The sequence below is a fragment of the Psammomys obesus genome, unplaced genomic scaffold, assembly GCF_907164565.1.
Source record: "Psammomys obesus unplaced genomic scaffold, mPsaObe1.curated_primary_1811, whole genome shotgun sequence".
Lineage (NCBI taxonomy): Eukaryota > Metazoa > Chordata > Mammalia > Rodentia > Muridae > Psammomys > Psammomys obesus.
In genome coordinates this window covers 2,313,511-2,330,498 of record NW_026596466.1, presented here as the reverse complement: position 1 = coordinate 2,330,498, position 16,988 = coordinate 2,313,511, and the positions used below count along the sequence as shown (strand labels likewise).

Here is a 16,988-nt window from a genome sequence, read left to right as displayed (position 1 = left end):
AGATTAGAAATGCAAATTACAGCATAAGGTGCAGGGAGGGATATAACAGGGCTGGAGCAAAACAAGTAAGAAAGTGAGAGGCAGGAGGCAGAGAAGGAAATGTTAGTGTGTCTGGTGGGGGGAGCAGGTGGGGGGGGGGACAGCTGTGGTCAGGAGGGTGCGTGTGTGTAGTGTGGGAGCGGCGCTGGAGGTGGGGCTGTGGTGCCGTGGGTGATGGAGGGCCTATGTGGAGGTATGAGGCCGCTCCAGACATTTAGGTGGTATGTGTGGAAAGCACAGCAGGGAGGTAGCAGTGTGTGTCTGTGTGGGATATGAGTATGGTGGCGGTGTGTGTGTGTGTGTGTGGTTCCGAGAACAACCTTAAGTACTGTTCCTCGCAAGCACTGTCGATTTGCTCTTAGGGCAAGGTGTCGCTGACCTAAGGCTCACTGAGTAGGCTAGGCTGCTGGCCAGTGAGCCCTGCGGTGTCCCTGTATCTCCATCTCCAGTGCTTGGGACTACAAGCGTACCACCACGTATGTGTATGGCTTTTTTTTTTTAATGTGACTGCTGTCTGTCTATCAAGAACTCAAGTTCTTCCGCTCCATGGCGAATACATATCAACTAACTACTCCTCTCCCTACCCAAGATGTTAATATTTTAGGAGTACCTTTAAGAGCACTCGGGCGAGTCTAACCGCATAGGAAAGTGTGTCTTTCCAAGGACACTTGGTACAGTATACAGAAACAGCAAGAATCCTTTAACACAGATAAGCAGGCTGGAGGAGACGTGGCAGCACATACGTGTGATCTTAGCACCTAGGAGGTAGCGACAGGAAACTCTCAAGTTCTAGGCTAGAAACAGGTTCCAGACTAGCCTGGGCTGAGCAGTGAGATTCTAATTAAAAAACCCAAGGGCTGGGGTCAGTGAGACAGGGTAGAGGCCCCCCAGGTCACCCTGGAAGTGGGTGACACCACTCCACAGGCGGGGACCTACACGGAACAAAGTGGAAGGGAGCAGGAGCCTGTGGGCATGGGCATCTCTCCCTGCTTCCTGACTGCCACAGGTGAGCAGCTCTGGCCCTCCTCTGCCTGCTGTGAGGAGGAGGCTGCGTTACCACAGCCCAGGGGTGCAGAGGCAGCCCTCAGCTGAGCCCTGTGAAACCATGAGCCAAAACAAACTCTCCCTCTCTTAAGCTGGTTGTCCTGTATCTTGTCAGTGATGAAAGATTAGCTAACACAACAAAGCATAGCCTAACATAAGGGCTTGGACTGGAAGTGCATGGTTGCCAGGCCAGGAAGTGTGGGAAGCAGACTCCATGTCCAAAGAGCAGAAGAACATTAATTATCAGTCACAGAAGAGACACGTTAATCTGGCAGCCTGTGGCCAACCTGAGCCCAGATGTGAGGTCATGAGACTACTCTGCTCTGTACAGTTTTGTGTTCTCGTATGATTCATCATTTTCAAAAGAAAAAAAGGATTATTTAAAAAAGCAAGCATGCATTAGGGATGAAAACAGAACTCTGAAAGTTCTGCAAATACAGCGGCATTTCCTGTAAGGAAGCAGGGTCCGCCCCACTCCTACACTTCGTTCAGCCCACATGCACCGAGGCTGCAGGCCACCCTGCCACATGCACCCCGGGAGGGGAGGTCCCAGTGCAGCAGGAGGAGGGTTTAGCACTCTCCCATCATCTCCATGGCCTCTCGGCCCCCTCAAGCCTGGCTGTCCTGGGAGCAGGCCCTTCGTCCCAGCCAGCAGGACCAATACCCTTGCAGCTCTTCTGAGACCCGCCATGTTGGCAGTTGCCCTTCGGTATCACCGCTGCCTCCGGCTAGTTCACAGAGCCGGCTCAGGCCAGGAGGCAGCACCTGGTCTCCCCATGCAGCTGCAGATGCAGGGGGCCTGACTCTCACTTCCCGGCTCTGGCCTCTGACACTGACAGGAATGGGAGGTAGCCTGTGCTTACCTCCACCTGCTGGGCTTTGAGAAAGGCAGGATCCCAGCCCACTGTCCTCTTTCACTCAGAGCCCTGCTGTACACAGAGGAGGCTGCTGCACAACTCTGCGGCACCCATAGGCAACAGCATGCTGCTGATTCTGAATTAAGAACATGCTAGCAGCAGGTGGAGCCCTTGGCCTCCCATCTCCGGCCTCCTCGCAGCTGCTCTGAGCTCCAGGAGACCACCTTCAGCTCGGCCTCAGCCTGGGCAGGAGAGCAGGCCTCAGGGCTACGCTGGTGTGTGTGGGCACCTGCACAGGTCTAAGAACCTTTTCTTTTAAACACACAGTCTCGTGGAGCCCAGGCTGGCCTCGATTCCCTATGTAGCCAAGGATGACCTTGAACTTCTGATCCTCCTGCCTTCACTTCTGAGTGCTGGGATTTATGCAGTGCTGGGGATGGCCACCTGGGCTTCCTGTATGTCAGGTGAGCCTTCTACCAACTACGGCGCAGCCCTAGCCCGGGCATGAATTTCTGAACATCACTTTTCAGGACTAATATGCCGGAAGAGCCATGCTAGAAAGGCCATGCAGTTCACAGACTCCCTCTTTGTCTGCAGCGGACAGATTTGCTGCTGCTACCCTGACAGTTCGCACAGAGAGGGCCTCTTGTGAAGCCCTTTCATTCTGGGAGGCAAACGGGCCTCTGCGTCAGCCGGTCTGGTGGAAGATAATCCAGAATGATCCATGATCCCACCAGTGTGCAGATGTGCTGTCCATGGAAGAGGGACTAGGGTGTGCTAACCCGGGGAAGAAGCCGTGGGGCAACTCAGGAAAGAACTTCCCTCTCTGTGTGGAAGATGTGCTGGGGAATTCAGTGTGTGTGTGTGTGTGTGTGTGTGTTTTGCACATGCTAGGCAGTTGCTCCACCGCTGAGCAGCAGGCGTGCCTTTCGCCTTTCGTGCAGTGTCTGCGGTTGGTTTAGCTCATGACTGGAGCCAGGTCTTCCCTGGTGCTAGGCAGGTGGGCTACGCTCAGCCACTCCTCCAACTCCTGGGGTTCTAGGCAGGTGGTCAGCTGCTGCCTGCACTCCCAGCCACTCAGCCAGAGAGTCTAGGTAGAAGCTCTACCACTGAGCTATTTTTACCATTTAAGGTAAAAATTTTGACGATCTAAGTTAGCTACCCAAGCTGGCCTTATACTCAATAAGTAGCCCAGGCTAGCCTTGAACTTGCAATCCTTCTGCCTCGGCCTGAAAAAGTACAGCTATCAAGTGCCTGCACCACCGGGCCCACGAGGGAATTTCCCATTACCGTTTCCCAAGATGGCTGGGGAAAAGGAAGGGGAGGGCAGTGACTTCAGTCTGGAGCCAAGGTCAAGGAGCCTGCAGGGAACGTGGTGTTGCAAGGGAGGAACCGTAACTAGGTCACACTTACAGTTGTGCCTGCTTTTCCGCCAGTTCTTTGGTTTTCTCCTATAAAGGAAAAAAGTAAAACAAAAGCAGACGTGAGAAGGACAGAACAGCACTGGGACTCAAACACACGTCATTCGGAGTCTGCTGATGGCAGTGAAAAGTGTACTTGCCACAGAGCCCCTAATTCTATCCCTGGAGCCCACATAAAGGCAGGGACCTCGCTGCAGCCTGGCTGGCCCCGTTGTGAGGTGGTATTGACTGGCAAGCACATGGGCTGAGGGCTGCCTCAAGGGATGTGGAGCCACTCCACCCCACGTTGTCTTTCGGAGTTTCCTCAGTGGAGAGGTGTCAGACCTGGTAATGGGGACTCCCTACAAGCCTCAGACCTGTCAAGTATGCAGGCGTGGGCAGATCCTGACTTCTACTCCTCCTAGCACTGAAGACATTACCAGAGGCAGCAGCTGGCAAAGAGACACACAGCTGTAAACCCAGCACTCCCACTTGGGAGATGGGGGCCAGCCTGGGCTGTGAGGGCCTGTTTCAAACAAACAAACAAACAAACAAACAAACATAATTTAAAAATAAACTTTTAGGGCTGGAGAGATGGCTCAGAGGTTAAGAGCACTGGCTGTTCTTCCAGAGGTCCTGAGTTCAATTCCCAGCAACCACATGGCGGCTCATAACCATCTAGAGTAAGATCTGCTGCCTCTTCTGGGGTGCAGGTGCACATGCAAACAGAACATTGTATACGTAATAAATAAATAGATAAATAAATCTAAAAAATTAAATAAATAAACTTTTAAGTAGGCCTTAGTTTCTAGATTAAGAATCTTTATTTCTTTTGGGGGTGGCTGTATTTTTTTGAGACTGGGTCTATGTACCCTGGCTGTGATGTAATGGAATTCACTGTGTAGACCAGGCTGGCCTTGACATCATGGAGATCTGCCTACCTCTGCCTTCCAAGTGCCAGGATTAAAGGCATGCACTATTACGCCTGGCCCTATTTATTTTTCTAATCTTTATTTTTGATTCTGTCCTGTGTGTGTGTGTGTGTTTATCTGTATGTGTACCGCATGAGTACAGTGCCCATGGGGGCTGGAGGCCAGAAGAGGTTCATCAGGTCTCCAGAAACTGGAGTTACAGGCAGGTGTGAGCTGTGTGGTGTGGGTCCTCTGCAAGAGCAGCAAGTGCTCCGAAGTGCTGAGCCGTTTCTCCACTCCTTAGGGCCCCTATTTCTAAAAACTATGTGACACCAATTCCTACACCTTCCATCTTTGATGAGAGGAATTTCTCTCATAACAAAAATTATATTCCCTCTTTAGGGGTTTCATAAGCTTTATTTTCCTCAACAAATATTAAAGAGGTATCAAATTTAATAAAATACATGAATAAAAAGGTGAAAAGAGAGAACTGATTGCATAGGTTGTCCTCTGACCTCCACACGTGTGCCATAGGACACACACACACACACACACACACACACACACACACACACACACACCACACTTCCCAGCTCCATGAAAAACCTGGCAGCCAACCTCAGACACCTGGGCTCTGCTAGTTCCTCTCTTAGATGGCTTTTCCACCAACTCAGGTTTCTTCTCATTTCTGCAAACAACCCCCACCTCCTCTGACAGAAATGGCACAGCCTCCATTTCACCCAACAACCAGCCATTTAAACACCAGGAGCGATAGAACAAATACTCTATAAACAAAATGAGCTGCCTCCTGCCATGCTTCCTGTTATGTCCCAGTGTATATTCTCCCGTGTGTGTGAGCGCGCGCGCGCGCGTGTGTTCCTCTATCACTCTCTACTTACTTATTTACCTACCCTGCAGCTAGAGCTCTGTTTTAGCGGGACTGACCAGCCCCTGGGATCCATTCCTCTCTGGCCCTGAATCCTGATGAGCAAAATCAAGATTCTTGAAGGCCTCCAACATCCTTGAGCAACAGGGACCCTTTTGGTCCCCGGGAACCAGGTCACCTTCAGGCAGGGAGCCAACAAAGAGGCGGAAACCTTGAGCTACCCCAGGCAGCCTATTCCAATGCTTTTGCTGGCACAGCCCAGCAGGTGGCACTGCTGGGCTTTTGCAGGAAGATTCCTTCATATGTGTGTGGCCAGGAAGGGGACAGGCTGTATCGGGAGAGGCCATGGACCCTGCTAAGTATCCCATGACATATAACAGGACTGGCTCCCCAATGAGGCTCCCACCCATCCGCCCCCAGTTCTCCTGGCTCATACTGAGAGGCCCTGACCTGGACGGAACGTGCCAGCAGCCACCTGCTGCCTGCCTGCGGCCTTACCACCAAACTGACCTGGTGGAAACTCAGCCCATGGGCAGTGTCTAGAGGACTCAGACTCACTCTGAAGACAAAATGCTACACTGAGGCCTACAATGCGCAGCCTAGTGGCCTGCTGAGGAAAAAGGTGAAAATGGAGAAGCCAGCCCTTTCCCCAACCTAAGGGGCTGTGAGGACAGCAGAGCAGCAGCAGGCCTTCAGCCCTGGCAGGCAGAGCCCAGCCATCTAGCAACATCCTGTCAAGACACCGGCCATGACCCTAACTCACCCAGACCGTGTCTCGCACCCTCTTGGAGATGTTGAGCAGGAGGTGCCTGAAGGTCCCCGGCTGGAAGCGAGTGGCCGAGTGTTGGATGCAGAGGCAGAGGAGGAAGGCAGGCGTCAGTTTGTGGTCATCACCGCCAGGCTCGATCAGCGTCATGATCCTCTGCAGCAGGGTGTCCTCCATGTCCGGCTCAAACTCCAGGAGCAGGGACCGCCTCCGGACCATAGCAGCAGGCAAGGAAGCAGCCCCTCGGGCTCTGAGCACCGCACCACACATCCTACAGCTCTGTGGCGCCGCCCCGAGACGGGCGAGGGCACAGGCAGGCAGCGGCTGCGCCTGCCCAGGGTCCTTGAACAGCAGCAGGTAGTAGAGACCCAGGGAGAGCAGGTCGCCATGTTGTAGCACCACGGGTTTCCTCCCCACTTCAGAGAAGTTGACTGAAACCGGCGCCCCAGCGACGGGCTCCAGCACGAGCCGGGGCCCGGCCCGGCCACCTCCTGGGGCCTGGTGGCGGCGGATGGTACAGTGCAGGGGCAGGATGTCGGGGGCGGACAGGCTGATGCTGGGCTTGCTGGAGGGTGTGCGCTGGCCCACGGTGTGCAGCTCCCGGCTGAGCACGTACACCAGGCTGTCCTAAAGAGCAGACAGGCCACTTAGGGCGGCGTGACACCAGCCAGGCCCGCGCCCACACAGCAGCGTTCCTAGCCTGCAGTTGGCCACCTCAAGGTCACTTACTTCAACTGGGCACCCCAGCCTGTCCCAGAGGACACTGCTTCCTTATACAGAAGAGACCCATCAAGAGGCGAGGGCATTGCTTGGTCTGCCAGCCATGAGCTAAGAGCTGCCCGATTCCCCAGGTCACCCAGAGAGCGGTGTAGCCCTGCTCCTCGTTCTCAGCTCAGCATGGGGCATCTCAGGACAGAGCCCAGCCTTCCCCCCCCCCCCCCCCCCCCCCCGCAGGGGCCGCCCAGGCGCGGCGCCCGCCCCCCCCCCCCCCCCCCCCCCCGTGGATAAGTGACGGTAGGATGTCGTCAAGGGCTGGCTCCTCGGGACCCAGATAAAGAAGTAAGAAATGGCTCTGGGAAATGAGTCTGCTAGCACACACCAGTCACCTTACATATAGGAAGAAAGCCGAGGCAGAAGGACCATGTTCAAGGCCTGCTTGGGTGACACAGTGAGTTTCACACCAGCCTAGGCTACAGGGGAAGACTGTCTCCAAAAGGAAAAAGAAGGGGGGAAGGGGGTGCTCAGACAGCACAGCTACAGTCATGATCAGGTCCCACTGTCACCTAGCCAAGGAGGCCCTGGTGTCTCTGTCTGTCTCTGTCTCTCTGTCTCTCTCTCACACACACCCCTATCCCAAAGGCCCTAGACAAGTTGAAAAGTAGTCTGGCACAAAGACCCAAAGAGGGCTGAGGTCAGTGACAGTTCTTGCTGATAACTGGACACAGGCAATGACCTTGTGGCCCCCTCCCATCTCCACAGCGGCCTCATAGCCAGAGGAGAGGCCCCAGAGCTGCCTCTGTGGGAGGGAGGCTGAGGCCTGACCCCAGGTCCGTGGGCTGGAAGGGGCGGTGTGCTGGGGCTGGGGTGGCTCACATGCTGCTGGCTGTAGCCCTGCAGCAGCAGCAGGTGCGGGCACTGGTACAGTGAGTAACGCATGCTGTCAGGGACGGGCTCCTCGGGGCTCTGGGCAGCGTCGGGTAGGGTGGGTGCCGGGCTGAGGCTGGTCTCGCTGACTGTACGGCGCAGCCGGGTAGGTGGCGCGCTCTGGGCAGCCTCTGAGGTGAGGGCTGGGGTTCCCTTGGCGCGGATACGCTGGAGCCTCCGGGCTTGGGCGTTTATCCCTGGAACAGAGTGAGCGAAGGAAAGTGGTCAGAGATCTCATCACACCCACTTCTCAGATTGTCCAGACTTTGGTTCTCACTGAGTCACTTAGACAGCTGTCATCATTCTGTCAAGAAAAGGTCTGGAGGAGGCCTATGGCCGAGAGCCATGTCCTTTGGAAGTTTCGGCATTGCCTTGATGGTGAGGAAGCTCCAGAAAGCCCTGCCCCAACAGGCAGCCACAGAGCAGGTAGCCCAGCTGTCCATTCCTTATTGCTCAGAGGTGACCATCACATACCTTAGCCTGCACCATGGTCCCTGTCACCAAACCCAGAAACATGTCCCCTACAACAGCATTGCTCATACCGGATCACCGGGTCCCTGCCACACCTGCCCTGTCTTTCCAAGCCCATGTGTGTCAGAGGAAACTCTGGGGTAGGGTATTCCGGCTAGAAGCGATGGAGCCAGTTGTTCACTTTACAGGGCAGAACGGGCCAAACTGCCAGTCAGTCACCTGCTGGTCTGCTTCTGCCACAGCATGGCTGCCACCTTCTGGAGGGCACCATGAACCCCGGGCAGGCCGGAGGAGGAGCACACATACGAACACACATTTAGGCACAAGTGCACATGCACCCAAATATACATACTCACACTAATGTATACATAATATATAAATAATATAATGAATAAATAATGATGTATAAATGTACACAGAAGCCCTTGTAAAAATGTACACAAATATACATGCACACACAAACACACACATGCACAAACAAATGTAACACACAAACACCATAAAACACAGATATTCATGCAGCCACAAACACATGCACACAAATCCTGCACTTCACTCTCCTGTGTGTAACGCGCAAGTACAGAAACATAAACACATAGAATTCACACGCTGGGAAATAGCATTACACTCCACGAAACAACTTGAAAGCCCTCATGCGCTCAAATGCAGGAAATACTCTCTAAAGCACCACTGTGGGAAAGCTCCCGGCAGGATGGATGGAACCCTGGGGACCAGTTCAATGTTCCCAACTGACCCTGGAGCCTTCTTCCCTGAGCCCTCTGCTGAGTCCCCTCCATGCAGCTTTGTCCCTGTCTGTAGCATCCTTTCTTCCAGCCACTACAAACAAGACAAAAGCCAGAAGGGAGGCCAGGAACTGGCTGCTACGTGCACCTTACCGGGAGCTGGTGGCTGAGCTCTGAGCTCTGCCCTTCCTTGCAGAAAGCTGCTTGCGCATCTGCAGCCCGCAGGGGGCTGGGGCTGCAGGATGGAGGCTGGCCAGCCGCAGTGCCAGGCTATGAGGCTGCTCCGCCTGCTGCAGAGCCCATCTGGCTAGCCCAGCAAGAGACAGGTGCCCAGCAGGTGGGGCTGGCGCCCCCTGGCCTGCCTTGCCCTGCCCTGCCCCAATCTGTAAAGAATGCCAGCTGCTCAGCTTGGCCTCAGTGAACAACCATGGAGCCAGATCTGAAAGAAGAAAGCAAGGTCCAAAATGATGCCTCCCCCAAACCATTCCCCAAATTCAAGGCTGTGTGGTGGGAGAGGAGGGGTTTTCTGGGGATATCCCAGTTCTGGTATTGCCGGAAGCAGCTGAGTTAAGGTGGTCCTTTCCTCTTTTGTTTCCCAGGGCTTCCGGAAGGCCCTGAGGCTCCATGTCAGGGTCCACATTAGATACAGCTGACTGAGATTCTGTCCTGAAAAAAACAGACACCCTCCCGGGTGCCCCTCCTAACCCAGGCTTGTCTAACCTGATTGTCAATACTGACGACAATGCAGGGGCCTCCTTCCTCCCCTCAGGTTCCCTTCTCTGATCCTGGCTAGGCTCGGTGAGCTTCCAGCCTGGACCGGGGAATGAAGGGCCAGGCCTTTGCTCTGCTGGCAGGGGCTGGCTATGTACCCAAGCTCCTCAGGAAGCACACGGGGGCCTGGACAGGAAAGGCGGTGCAGCAGCCACAGCCTAGCTTACAGTAGGGACATGAGCAAAACCATGGGCACACAGGGTCAACAGAGCTCATGCCTCCCTCCTCCGTCACCTGCTGTAAGGACACGCACCGCAGCAGCCCGCCCAGAGTGGGCTACAGCTCAGTGTGCAGATGCTGCAGATGACACTTCAGGGTACATCAGGGAAAGATGTCTGCCTCAATACCACCGGCTCAGCAGTGTACAGGCCCTATGCTACCCCAAATATGGCTCCTGCTCTGTGGAGAAGTGCACACGGGGCCCTCTCTTAGGACAGGAAGGCTGCAGTGGACTCACAGTCTGGCTGGGCTCACAGGAGGGATGGAACTGAATGTCGTGATGGACATGCTGGGCTTACAGGAAGCCTTGTGTACAGCAGGCATACTTTATCATACCACTTTTTATTTACTTCCTTATGTATTCTGGTAGGGTGATATGTATGTGTGTGCGTGCAGTGGGCATGAACATGGAGATTAAGGGTCTGTGAAGCAAGTTTCTCATGTGGGTCTCAGAGACCCCACCTAGGCCCTACCTTGTTTTTAAGAGTCTCTCACTAGCCTCAATTTGCCAAACAGGCTAAGCAGTCTGGCCAGCAAGTGCTGGGATCCTCCTGTCTCTGCCTTCCCAGCACTGGGGTCAGACAGCTGTATGCTACCACACTTCTGGCTTTTTTAAAATGAGGAATCTGGGCTCAAATTAGGTCCCTATGCTCGTAAGGCAAGCGCTTTCCTGGCTGGAGCTTCTCCTTAGCCCCTATCTTGCTTTGTTTTGAGGACAGTTATGAGATCTTCCTGAATGTCTCCCCATGGCTGGGATTACAAATCTATACCACTGTGCCTGGCTTTATTTTATCTTTAAGAATTCTAAACAAATGTGACACCTCTCAGAGGCAGGCACCTAGGTGTCAGTTATACATAAACAATTCCTATGGTTTTCTTCCTAGTTTTTGGTTTTCTGATACAGGGTCTTCCCACACAGCCCAGGCCAGCCTGCAGCTCCTACTTCTCCTGCCTCAGTCTCCTGAAGCCTGGTGTTGCACGGCTGTGCACCATGCCTGGTTGTTTTTCTTTCCTCTTAAAAGCTCTTCTTCAAATGGGCATCATGGGTTCTTACTGTTCTGAAGGCATCTCACATGAGACTTTCCGACTTGTTCCCTCCTCAAGACAACATCATAGAAGGCAAGGGCCCAAGCCATGGCGTCAGGGAGACCAGTCCTGAGGGCCTTCTAGGCCCTGAATTCTTGGAAACAGAGCTGTGGTCACAGTGCCACTGGACCCATGAACCTCATTACTGACATATCAGCTCAGGTCTGCCCGTAAGCAGTGACCTCCCTGTGTGGCCTCTGAAGGCCAGCAGAGGCCAGCACAGGCTAGGATCATTCACAGCCAGTCCTGAAGCTATGGAGAACATCCATGGGTGGCATCGTGGCCGCGCATACCCTGAAGCTGCTAAGGGGCTCAGACCTGGTGTCACATGACCTAAAAGGAGCTCGGGGAGTTGGCAGCCAAATGGGCATGTGTCCTCGGGTCATACACAGCTCAAGTCTTGGTCAAGAACAAGGTTGCTCCAGATGCCACCTACAGCCAACCAGAAGAATTTGCCAATGTGAGGAAACAGTGAGACACAGCTCAGAGGAAGCTACCATTTCCCACATCCTCACTCTAGACAAGCCCACTGGCAAGAGTTGATTCAAAGCCGTTCCTAACACAGCAATTTTGGATGGAAAACTAGTCACAGGTAAAGATGCCAGGCCTTGGCATCCTCTGCCACACTGATGGTCCCAGCCAAGGCGCTCGTGCCTTGCTCTGATGTGGCTGAGTTCACTGCAATCAGAGGCTCTGACTCAGATCTCAGGGACACCCCGGTGACAGTCCTTGCCACGTCTGACCAAACATCTGACACACAAACCACTTAAAAGATAAGGGGTTTTTTGTTGTGGTTTGGTTTTGGGTTTTTGTTGTTGTTTTGGCTCACAGCTCCACAATACATCATGGACTGGAAGTCAGTGATGGGTGGAGCACAATAAAATAAGCAGCTTGACCCTTGGTGTTGGGAGCAGGAAGCAGCAATTCATGTGGCTGAGGACTGGGAAGCATAGAACACAGGCCAGAACCAGGGATGGGAACAACCTTCAAAGGCCAGCCGAGCTCTGCCTCCTAAAGATTCTGTAACCTTGAAAACAGATCCACCAGTGGGAACAAGTGTTCAAAGCATGAGCCTGGCCAGGGACACTCGCCACCAAGCCTGACACCCAGGACCCACAAGGTGGGAAGAGAGAACCCACTCCCACAAGTTGTCCTTTGACTTCCACGTGTGTGCCCAGGCATGTGCTTGAGTGGGAACACACACACACACATACAAAAGAAACATGATAGATCGATAGGTCGATCGATAGATAGATAGACAGACAGACAGACAGAGTATTTCCAGCTGGGTGTGGAGCTGAAATCCCAGCACTCAGGAGGCAGAGGCAGGTAGATCTCTGAGGGTTCAAGGTTAGGTTGGTCTACATAGAGTGTTCTAGGCCAGGCAGAGCTACATCAAGACTCTTATCTCTTACACACAAAAGTACAAATTTGGGGACCTCTGTTGTTCCACAGAGCAGACTATCCACCCGACAGACACTGGAGTTGTTGGTGTGCCCTCTTCAGGGAACTCAGAGACCACAGTTTTCCACACCCTCCCTGCCCCCAGCCTGGCATTTGCTCATCCACAGCTTCCCAGATCCAGGAGCAAAATGAACATGACACAGTGTTCCATGAGCACATGCGCTGGGGCATGTCTACCCATAAGGCTCTGCAGGCCTCCCAGAGGAAACACCTGAGCAAGCAGCTGGGACTGGAGGAAGCAGTGCCTTTGGCACTGGAGCTTAGAATGAACAGAAGAGTGCCAAGTACAGCCGGGACATCAGTGTGCGGACCACGAGGACTCCAGGAATATGAGGCTGGCCACCCCCCTCCCACAGAAGGTGGCAGCTAATGCGGCTCTCTTGGTAAAGATGAGTGAGGCAGGGGTGGGACAGCACTGACAGGAGCCGGTCCCTGTCATCACAGCTGTCATCACGGGTCAGCTCCCGCTTCAGAGAGCCCTGGAAAGCACAGTACGGCTCTTCCTGAACATCACCTGCTTCCCTCATGGCCTCATTCAGTGGATCTCTCCCCTGTTCGTGTTTGGGCATCCCTCCCTGGCTCTGTGGTTAGAAATAGCACAGCCAGGAAAGTACTTCAGCGTTCCCTGCCCAGAGCCCTGGATGCAGGAGAGGCAGCCTGCTGCTGGATGTGTGGGACAGCACTCCTGCGGTTTTCTAACGTGAGGGAAACAGCCTGGAAAGGGATGGCTGGTACCAGCTAGGGCCACACCTCAGATGGTTCTCAGTGAGTTCACAGTCAATTTCATCTTCATAATAAGATTTTGTCTCAAAAACAAACAAACAAACAAACAAAAAGAGTGAACTGGGGACATGGAGCTTGCCTGGCATGAAGCTCTGGGTCCACCCCCAGCACTGCTGTACTGAGTGCAGTGAGCCACATCTGGCCCAGCACTGAGGAGGTAGGAGCCGGTGGGACAGAAGCTCAAGGTCATCCTCAGCTACAAAGGGAGCTCAAAGCTAGCCTGGGAGGGAGACTGACTCATGGCAAAACCAGTAACATTTTTCTTTTTGAAGAGCCACTTAGGAATAACATAACATGGGCAGCCTTTCTCTAGGTAACGAATCCATTTTAAATTTCCCGCCCACAACCCTGAGACATAGTCTCACTATGTACCTCTGACTGTCCTGGAACTCACTTTGTAGACCAACCTGGTCTATAAAGCGAGTCCAGGACAGCCAGGCACAGAGAAACCCTGTCTAGAAAACCCAAAACAAGAAAAAGAAAAAAGTGTGAAAGATGCTGCATGGTCTGGATGTTATCACATCATAAAGTCTTAAAAACACAGCAGATACTAGTTCTCTAAGGCAGCCGAAGCCTGGCAGAAGCAAGAAGGACAGACTGTAAGAAGCTGCAGCTGATGAAATACTCAGTGTAGAAGCCGAAGAGGGGCCAGCCCTCAGGCGGCAGAGGCAGGAAAGTCTCTGAGTTCAAGGCTAGCCTGGTCTATGTACAGTTCCAGGACAGCCAGAAACCACACACTCACAAATAAAGTAAGGGGCTGCAGAGATGAATCAGTAGTTAAGAGCGCGTGCTGTTCTTGCCGAGGACCTGGGTTCAACTCCACATCAGGTGGTTCACAATTGTTCACTATCAAGTATAACTCTAGCTCCTTCCAACATCTTCTGGCATCCTCCAGTACCTGCACATACAAGGTGCAACACACACTCTCTCTCTCTCTCTCTCTCTCTCTCTCTCTCTCAATAAATCCAGAACAACAACAAAAAATAATGCATCTGAACTTTTTGGAGAAAGAGAGGAGAGAGAGAAAGAGAGAGCAAGCGAGCACATTGAATTACTAACGAATAATATGCCAGGCACAGTGCAACTCATGCCTGTAATCCCAGCACTCGGAAGGCTGAAGAAGAAGGAATGCAGTGAGTTTGAGGCTACCCTGTTTCAACTAATCAGACTCTCCTTGGTGTTAGGTGTCAAGAAAAAGCAGAGAGGCTAAAATGATCATCATCACTTACAACAAAAGCTAAAGTTGATGAGATAAATCAATCTTGGTGTCTTAGTTACTGTGCTATTGCTATGAAGAGACACATGAGCAAGGCAACTTTTAAAATGGGGTGTGCCTACACTTCCAGAAGGTGCATGGTGCTGGAGCCGTAGCTGAGAGCTTATATCCTGATGTACAAGCAGGAGGCAGAGAGAGAGAGCATGCCTGGGCCTGGTGTGGGCTTTTGAAACCTCAAAGCCTACGTCAGTGACACACCTCCTCCAACAAGGCCACGCCTCCCCATCCTTCCCAAACAGCCACCAACTGAAAAGCAAACATCTAAAAATAGGACCCAATGGGGCTGTTTTATTCAAACCACCACACGCGGCATATCTTCAGTGTGTAAAGCAGTAAATACAAACAAAAATCCTGAGTTGCTTATTATTTTGAGAGTTTCACTATGTAGCCCAGGCTGACCTGAAAGCTAAGACCCTCATGCCTCACCTCCCCACACTTTTTGAGACAGAGTCTCACTTAATAGAAAATAGCCTTGACCTTACTGTGGCGGGGGATGACTCTGTGAACCCTGATCCTCCTGCTTCTGCCTTCCAAGCGCTTGGGATAACAGGCTTCTTCCCAGTCGGTGTGTGGCTAGGAAGCTAACTCAGGGCTTCCTCCATAATGAGCAAACGCTACCAACTGAACTGCATCTACAGTCCCTAAAACCTTGACTTTTAATTGAATTCAAACTGTGACCGCAATGAATGAGGAGAAACCACCTGAATGGGGTGGTGTAGACGGCTCACGTTTCTGGCAGAAAATCACTAGAGAATATTTAAAGTTCCAAAAAGTAGAAAGTGCTAGGACAACACTGTCATTGTAAAACACCGAGGGGGGAAGGGCTCAGCCAGTGAAGTGTTTCCTTGCAAGAACAAGGACCCGAGCCCAATTCCCAGAGGGCAAATATAATGCGCTGGCTAAGACAACAGGTGCTTGCAGTCCCAGCCTGGGGAAGGCCGAGACAGGCAGATACTCTGGACTCACTGGCTAGCCTGCTAGCCCAGCTGGCAATGTCCAGGTGTGTGACAGACCCCGTCTCAAAACAAATGAACACAAAAGTAGGAGAGCACCTGAGGAACAACACCTGAGGCGGTCCTCTGACTTCCACATGTACATACAAGCATTCACACCCAAACCAACATGCAGACGCACACACATGCACACACGAATACATGAACACATGCACACCAATGCCAAAAAAAGAAACAGCTCATGGCCTCTGGGGACAGCCAACTGGGAAGAAGGGGGAGTTGGCAGGGAGTCAGGAATTTTGTTTTTATTTGGTCTTAAGCACCGATGAGAAAGTATCCCTTTTAACTGTATACATCTAATTGAGAGAGCAGGCTTTGAAACGACATGCTTTTCAACGCACTGAAAGGACAGATATGCGAGTGTCCTCACCTTCGGGGTCTACTCTGCTTCCCAGGTGTGAGGTGTGCTTTCTTGTTCACACTCACACCTCTGACACTGGGAAGCAACCCCGGTTCACCAGGAGCTAGGCAGTGGCTGGGATTCAACAGCTCGCCTGGTGTTCCTGGGGCAGACCTGCAACACTGTGGACACAGGAGGACAGGCAGAAGTTCTGACTGCTCATTCCCAGAACCTGTGCCTTCCGGGGGGCGGGGGGACACTGAAATGTGACCCTTCGATCAAGCTTAGGACATGGAGGATGTTACTGTATGTGTAGTGTAGCACTGGAAAGAAGCCCAGGGTCTCAGTGGTAGAGCCCCTGCCTAGAATCCCTCAGTGAGGGGCTGGGGTGGGGCTCAGTGGTAGAGCCCCTGCCTAGGATCCTCCAGTGAGAGGCTGTGGGCATGGCTCAATAATTGAGCACCTGCCTAGAATCCCCCAGTGAGGGGCTGTGGGCGTGGCTCAATAATTGAGCACCTGCCTAGTTAAGGACTAGCATGTATTCAATGGCAGAGCAACTGTAAGCCCCAAAAGATTCATCCCAGGTAACACACACACACATACACATACACACACACACACACACACACACACACACACACACACACAGTCACACATACACATACACACCTTGAATTCCAAATATATTTGACTATTACACACCTGTTTGTGAAAGCTCAGAATTAACTAATACAGAGTAAAATCCATGTGTAAATCCATGTTTAGATTTAGCAGATTTCTTTCTCTTCTCATTTTCTTACTCTGTAACCCAGACTGGTTTAAAACTCACTATGCCGCTCCAGTTGGCTTTGAACAACAACCAACAACAACAACAAAAGAGCCATGTGAGGTGGTGTGTGTGTGTGTGTGTGTGTGTGTGTGTGTGTGTGTGTTATGTGTGTAGTGAGAATTTTGCTTTATTAAAAAAACCAATTTTAGGTGTTGTTTTGTTTTGTTTTTACAGGAACAGGGGTACAAGCCTGTAATCCCAGCACAAAGGAGGCAGAGCCAGTGGATCTCTGTGAGTTCAAGGCCAGCCTGGTCTACAAAGTGAGTCCAGGACAGCCAAGCTACACAGAGAAATCCTATTTTGAAAACAAAACCAAAACAACAGAAAAACAAAACAAAACCAGAAACAGTTCTATTATATGAACCTTGTTTTAATCTGAAGTGTGGGATATGGAGCTGCTTCAAATTGTCCACAGAAGCTAAGATTTGCCTCACGCCCTGGCACGG

At 52.3% G+C, this 16,988-nt stretch overlaps 1 protein-coding gene across 1 annotated transcript in view; it reads right to left on the bottom strand.

The window, feature by feature from the left end:
* Positions 1-16,988, bottom strand: part of Radil (Rap associating with DIL domain) — a 72,000-nt gene that overhangs the window by 18,161 nt on the left and 36,851 nt on the right. Inside the window, exons 3-5 of the mRNA XM_055598685.1 lie at positions 7,497-7,744; positions 5,901-6,530; positions 3,354-3,391 (exon numbers count right to left, since the gene is read on the bottom strand). Of these exons, the coding sequence (XP_055454660.1) occupies positions 3,354-3,391; positions 5,901-6,530; positions 7,497-7,744 (916 nt within the window). The remainder of the gene's footprint in view (positions 1-3,353; positions 3,392-5,900; positions 6,531-7,496; positions 7,745-16,988) is intronic.